Here is a 6000-nt window from a genome sequence, read left to right as displayed (position 1 = left end):
CTTTAAATCACATCCTGTAATTTCCCCCCCTCGTTGCTCTTACACCACAGGCTGAAAAACCAAATTCATAGCTCCTGAGGAACCTGTGAAACTATCCCCATAGGAAGAGACACTCACATGGCAGGCGTGAGCAAAGGAAGTGGTAGGGAAATGATAAAATAAGGATAATGCTAGGAAATTGAGAGAGGGGCAAGGTATGTCCACCGATATGTCTCAACAGTAGCTTTAAGTTTTGATAACAAATACTGTGCTAAGCATGCAGATAGATTTTTGCATCTAGTCCTCACATCAACCCTATGAGTTCAGTATTATCCTTATTAAAAATGTGGAAACTGAGGCAGCTTGGCAGAGAAGCCAACACATCACACTGGGAACCAGCTCGTTGTGCTTTCAGAATCGGGCTCTGCCACTTGCAGGCTTTGTGACTGTGGGTATTTACTAAATTCTCTAGGTCTCAATTATTTTCAAATAACAGGAAGATGGAATCTATCTCATAAGGTTGTTATGAGGATTGAATGAGACATAGAAGATGCTCAAGGCAGAATGTTCACATTTTAGGATATGAGGTTTCCTCCCAGCTCTATAAATAAATGTTCAACAGTGATCTCAATTCAGTTTACAAAAAAATGTTGTAAATGTTTTGTAAGAAAAGGCTGATTATCTGTTTGACACAAATGAGTTGGAAGGTTTATAAAACCGTAGATGTGGATGGGCTCTTGAACATGTTGGTGGAGAATTAAGGATTTCAAAGCATGAGATGTTCTTTGATTGGAGTACTCTTTAGTTTACAAGATATCAAATTATCTCTTGATTAAAGAGATTTTACAGTCCTGAAGGGGACAAGCTCATTGGTTTGATTCTGCTGCTACTTCCCCCCACCCACGACTTTGTGTGTGGGCAGGGGGCAGAGAAGGGGAGACTGCTGAACCTGACTCTTGCCAGACTGGGCAGCTAGCTCTCAGCCATAGTGAACTTGATGTGTGCACCGTAGCGGGGAACAAGATGACGGGTCCATTCTCCAGTCCTACCCGGGGGTCCTGGAGAACAGGAGATAGGACACTGAAAACTGATTTCTTCCCTCCTGTAACCAAGGCAGGCTAGTCTAGGAAGGAGACAGAAGAGCCACCAGAACAGGTCAACACCAGCCTGAAGGAGGTGGGCACTGAAGGGAGTCAGGGATCACTTACTTAAAGAGTGTGTGTGTGTTTACCCTGTGCAGGCATGGTGTGGACACAGGAAAAGCTGTACTCCAGGACTTACCACACAACCGTCACTGCAGATTATTAAGGGTTGAAAGAACAGCAAAGTATCCTCTGACAAATGTATTGAAAGAAATGGTTTCTCAAAGTAAATTTAGGCTATTTTCAAAATCCCTTTCTACACTGGTGTTTCCTGCCAAATGTTGAGGCCAATGGCCTGATGCCTCCTTTTCCAAACTAGGCCCCTCTGCTCATATGAAACAAACTTAACAAAAATCAACCCTGAGAGTCTTGAGTTTTAGGCCAAGAAAGCAGCAAGAGATGCCCCCCCCGCGCCCCCCCCCCCGGCCCACCCACCCAAGGAAAGTGGGTCTACCCTAAGCAGACAGGCTGGAGGGGTCAAGAGAAGAGATTTAGTCCCTCAGCTTGGGGCATCTGGAAAATAAGATGGGTCACCGCTTCTTGGGGGCATACTGTCCCCTACGGACCGTCCTCAGGGAACTTTGGGATGGTCCCCAAGAAACCTATGGGTCCTCCATTCTCTACCCAGAATGTCTTCCCTCTGTCCCCTCCACTTGCCCTAATTCCAGCACCAGGGGCCAGCTCCAAGCCACAAATCCTGGAAGAGCCACCTAGACGGTTCGAGCCCATACATCCCTCTCTTTGGCCCCCTTATTGCACGCTACCCTATTCTTGGCCCCAGCTGCCTGTGGCGGGGTGGGGTGGGGTGGACTGGGGTGGTACTAATGGTGGATAACCAGGTACCCTTAGAGACCCATCTTCATTATTAATCCCAGGCCAGATAAACGAAAGCCCGCTGATCTTAACAATGTGCCCTGGAGGCCGGCATCACTAGAATCGAGAATTCTCTACCGGGATAGGGGTGCGGGTGGGAAACCTGGTTTAACAAATTCTTCTCTTGATTCTGAGGAGCCCTCTCCTTGGACCAAGTGTTGGCAGGCGGCGGACGAAGCTCGCCGGTCCCGTTCCGGGCCGCGTCCCCAGTCCCCTGCCGGGAGAGCCCCCCCACCCCACCCCCAGCAGCGGCCGTCCGCGCAGGTGCCAGACGCTCGCGCGGCTCCGCTCCCCCGCGCCGAGCCTGGAAGCGACCACCGCGCCCGGACGCTCGAGCTCCGCGGCGGCCGCACCGCGCGGCTAGTCCGAGGGTGGTGTTTGAAGTCGGGCGCTTCCTGCCTTCCCGTCCGCCGGGGTGCCGGGCTCGCGCGGCGGGGCTCCGAGATTCCCCGCTCGCCCCGCCCCGCCCGCCGCCCGCGCCCTGCACGGTGCGCGCGGCGTCCCCGCCCCCCGCCCCACACCCCCACCCCCTGTGGCCGTAGGGGGGCACCCCCACCCGGGCGGGAGGGTGGTCCGGCGTGGCCCGGTCGCCGAGTGGCGGAGAGGTGACGGTAACCGCCTTCCCATTTCCGCCCGGCCGGCCGCGCCGCAGGGTGAGCGCAGCAGCGAGCGCTCGGTCCTGCCTCCGCCCGCCCGCGCCGGGGGCTGGCCTTGCCTCGCCGGCGCCTTTTTCCCCCGCAGCGCGGCGCCGCTTCGCCACTCGGGCACCGCAGGTAGGGCAGGAGGCTGGAGCGCCTGCTGCCCGCCGCCCGAAAGATGGTCCCCTCGGCTGGACAGCTCGCCTTGTTCGCGCTGGGTATGTACGCTGCCTGCTGCGCGCCCCGAGCCACCTGCCCTCGGCGACACCCCGCTTTCCCCTGGCCCCTCCATTTCTCTTCCCGGGGGTTTTCTGCGCCCGCCTGGGAGAGTCAAGGGAGGCTCATGCTTTTCAGGGATTGGAGGCTGGGGGGCAAGGGAAGTCACGAGGGCTTCCTAAGGATTTGGGGAGCCCATTCCGAAGAGGGGGCCGTCGAGCGCCCAGGCTTTCCCCGGGGAGTGGCTGCCCTGGCCGTGCGTGAGAACACCGGCAGGGGAAGGGGAAGCGGTGTGTGAACGGGCTTGAACTTTAATCCGCCGCGGCTGTGTGTTCTTACACTTGCTCACACCTACCTGCATATACCTGGCTGTCTCCAACCAAGCCCGTCTACACGGGCGGCGGTGATCGTAGATGCGGAGAGGGCGGCCGGCGTCAGACCCTACGGCGGGACCTTGCCTGCTTCCCTGTCGTACCCCCTGCCTAGCCCTGAGTTCCAGTGACGGGGAGATGGTCACAATCAGCAGAGGCGCCCTCAGTCTTCTAACTTTAGGAGCTCTCGAGCTTTGGGGTATGTTTTGGGTTTTTGTGCGGATTGTTCTTTGAATTAACTTCCCTGGGAGAAGTGGTTGAAGTGTCAGCCGAGGGCAGGAGTGAAACCCTAGACGGAGCGTTGCCAGTTTCCTTTGAGTTTGTTCTTGGAAGGGAACGGGAGATGGGGGAAGGGAGGGGAAGTTAAACCCGGCAAACCTGGGTCTCGTCTGTGAAGCCCTTGAGTTTTTCCGCGGTGAAGTGCACAGGTCTGCGTGTAAGTGGTAAGGGGTGTAGCGCCGTGCGCGGGCCGCCCGGCTCTCGCCCCTCTCAGCGCCCGGCCTCTGTGGTGTTGAGATAGGCGCCTGACAGCCCAGGTGTCCAGGTTTATTGGTGCAGCTTCCGTGAAATGAATTCCTCAGTCGATATCCCCTGAGTTTACCCCTGTAAAGCAAGTTGCTCCTTCCTGGAGAATTTATTGGAGCCTGAGAAGAGCTATGGAACCCCCCCCCCCCCGTCCCCAGAATGCCCAGAGCCACAGCCTCACCCAGTTCGTGTTCAGTTTCAGGGGGCTCACGGAGCCGCCTGTGATCCTGCGCGTGAAACGCTGATCGAGAACGGGGGAAACGGGGGCAGTAGTGGAACCCAGTGCTCTGAGCTGTACCCTCACCTGAAACTCACCAACAGGTGGCATGATTCTGGGCGGCTTCCCCCCACTCCCTTTTTCCAGAACCCTTTTAACGTTTTTTGTATTTACGGTTGTTCCGATTTTCGATTTTTTTTAAAGCCACAAAACATGACCGATACCTCAGAAGCCTCCTGTTTGCGGGTGCCTTTGTAGTGTGTTTCGCAGATTCTAGTAGTAACAGTCATAATAGCTAATGCTATTTGAACACTTACTCCGTGCCAGGCACTGTTCTAAGTGGTTTCCATGGATTCATTTATTCTTCACGCCAACCTGACGAAGAAGGTATTATCCCCATTTTACAGAGGAAGGAAAGGAAGCGCTCAAGGCCCACAGTTAGTAAGCAGTGGGGTCAGGATTATTAGAGTGTGGGAGGATTGAGGGTTTGAAATGTCACCCAGCTGTGGTCACTATAGTCCCCTTTCCCAGTTTTGGGACTTTTCTTGAAGGAGAGATTATATGGACTACCTCAAAACTTGTTAAATTGGGTTTTCCGGTGGACTCCTAGGATCTCAAGGTGGTCTTAGGTTATTCGATGAAAATTGGAGGCAGGAAATGATGAAGGTGTGCAAATTTGAGGGCACCTTTGAAAATTGCCCTGCCCCCCCATCATACTACCCTTGCCCATGAAGACTGCTTGCACTCATCATGTTATTTTTCCTTTTTGCCTAAGACTTGAGCCTGATCCTTGTTTCCTCCCTTGAGAACAAATGTGTAAACCTAGAAAGATTGATCAATATGTAAAAACTGGCTCATACAATTCCAAAATATAAGCAGTTGGAAAAAAGCAGAAGAAGGCAGGAATACCAGTTTTTTGTTTCTTAAAAAAAAAAGCCATTCGCTCTGATCATTGACTACAACTTCTGCCTCCCACCTCACTTTCTGCTAGATTACTAACTAGCACTCATCAATGCCACATGCATCTTTAATTTGCACATCTCCTCCAGTGCTGCTTTCCTCTCTAATTTTTCTTAAATTAGTTGAAGGCAGTTCGAGGCAAATCAGCAAATCTAGAAAATCAAGATCTCTCCCCTCCTTCCCAGCCTTTGTAGGAAGTCTGAAAAGGAACGGGTTGTTTGGAGTTTCAGCTGATGCTCCTGATTACTTGGAACCTGAGCGTTGATTGATGTTTTGGCGGAGAGCATGCAGAGACTGTTGCTTAAATGGCAACACTGGAAACATCATCCAGGTTCCTGTGGTGGCTGCCCTCCATGTCATATTTCCGTCATTGGCCAGGCACACCTCACCGGGGCTTGGCACCTCCAGTCCCACATCCTCCTGTGTGAGCAGGGAGCAAGATGTGTGATCTCGGGCAAGTTACTTAGCTTTTCTGTGCCTTGTTTTTCTCATCTGTAAAATGGTGCTGTTAATAGGGTGGTTAAACCTATTTAATGAACATAGAATGGCGCCTGTCTTGTAGTAAGAGTTGAAAAAATCTTAGTGCCATCATCATTGTTGTAACTTTGAACCCCATAGAATTCCAGATGTCCTAGCAGGTTCTGTCCATTCTGTAGTTGGGAGAGTTTGTCTGTCTTACCTTTCAGCTCTCCACCCTTCCTAAGCCAGGAAATATCACCTAACCTAGAAACCTACTTAACGATTTTAGTGAGTCTCATTTGGCAGATACCAATTCAAGCAAATTTGGAATTTGGAGGGGGAGGACATCATGAATTCTATAATTTTTGATGCAAAACATTTGTATTTCCTCAATATTCAATGGTCAGTTTATTGAAGTCACCACTAAGTTTCAGTTTTTTTTTAATGGGAATAATAAAACTGCAGCCCCCTCATAGGTTGTTATGAGAATCAGATGAGATGGTAAATACAGAAGCTATTTATAAACTATACAAATAAAGAACTACACACAAAATGAAATTGATTTTAAAATCCAGAAATAAACATTATTATGTTTATGGCAGCTCCCAGTAGGACTGAGT

The 6000-nt window shown here is 51.5% G+C and overlaps 1 protein-coding gene across 4 annotated transcripts in view; it reads left to right on the top strand.

Annotated features, from left to right (window-relative positions):
• The first annotated feature begins 2698 nt into the window (after window positions 1–2698).
• Window positions 2699–6000, top strand: part of TGFA (transforming growth factor alpha) — a 91711-nt gene continuing 88409 nt past the window's right edge. For 2 of the 4 annotated variants that reach the window (XM_031036451.2, XM_006728016.3), the window contains exon 1: window positions 2699–2850. In XM_031036451.2, the coding sequence (XP_030892311.1) occupies window positions 2811–2850 (40 nt within the window). In that variant the 5' untranslated portion in view covers window positions 2699–2810. Of the gene's footprint in view, window positions 2851–3018; window positions 3419–6000 lie in introns of those variants that run through there. The other 2 variants (XM_081833643.1, XM_081833642.1) reach the window with 1 other exon arrangement.

The sequence above is a fragment of the Leptonychotes weddellii genome, chromosome 10 (assembly GCF_054177405.1).
Source record: "Leptonychotes weddellii isolate Sample4059 chromosome 10, ASM5417740v2, whole genome shotgun sequence".
Lineage (NCBI taxonomy): Eukaryota > Metazoa > Chordata > Mammalia > Carnivora > Phocidae > Leptonychotes > Leptonychotes weddellii.
The sequence above is the reverse complement of the archived record's forward strand: the minus strand, read 5'-3'. Positions and strand labels throughout refer to the sequence as shown.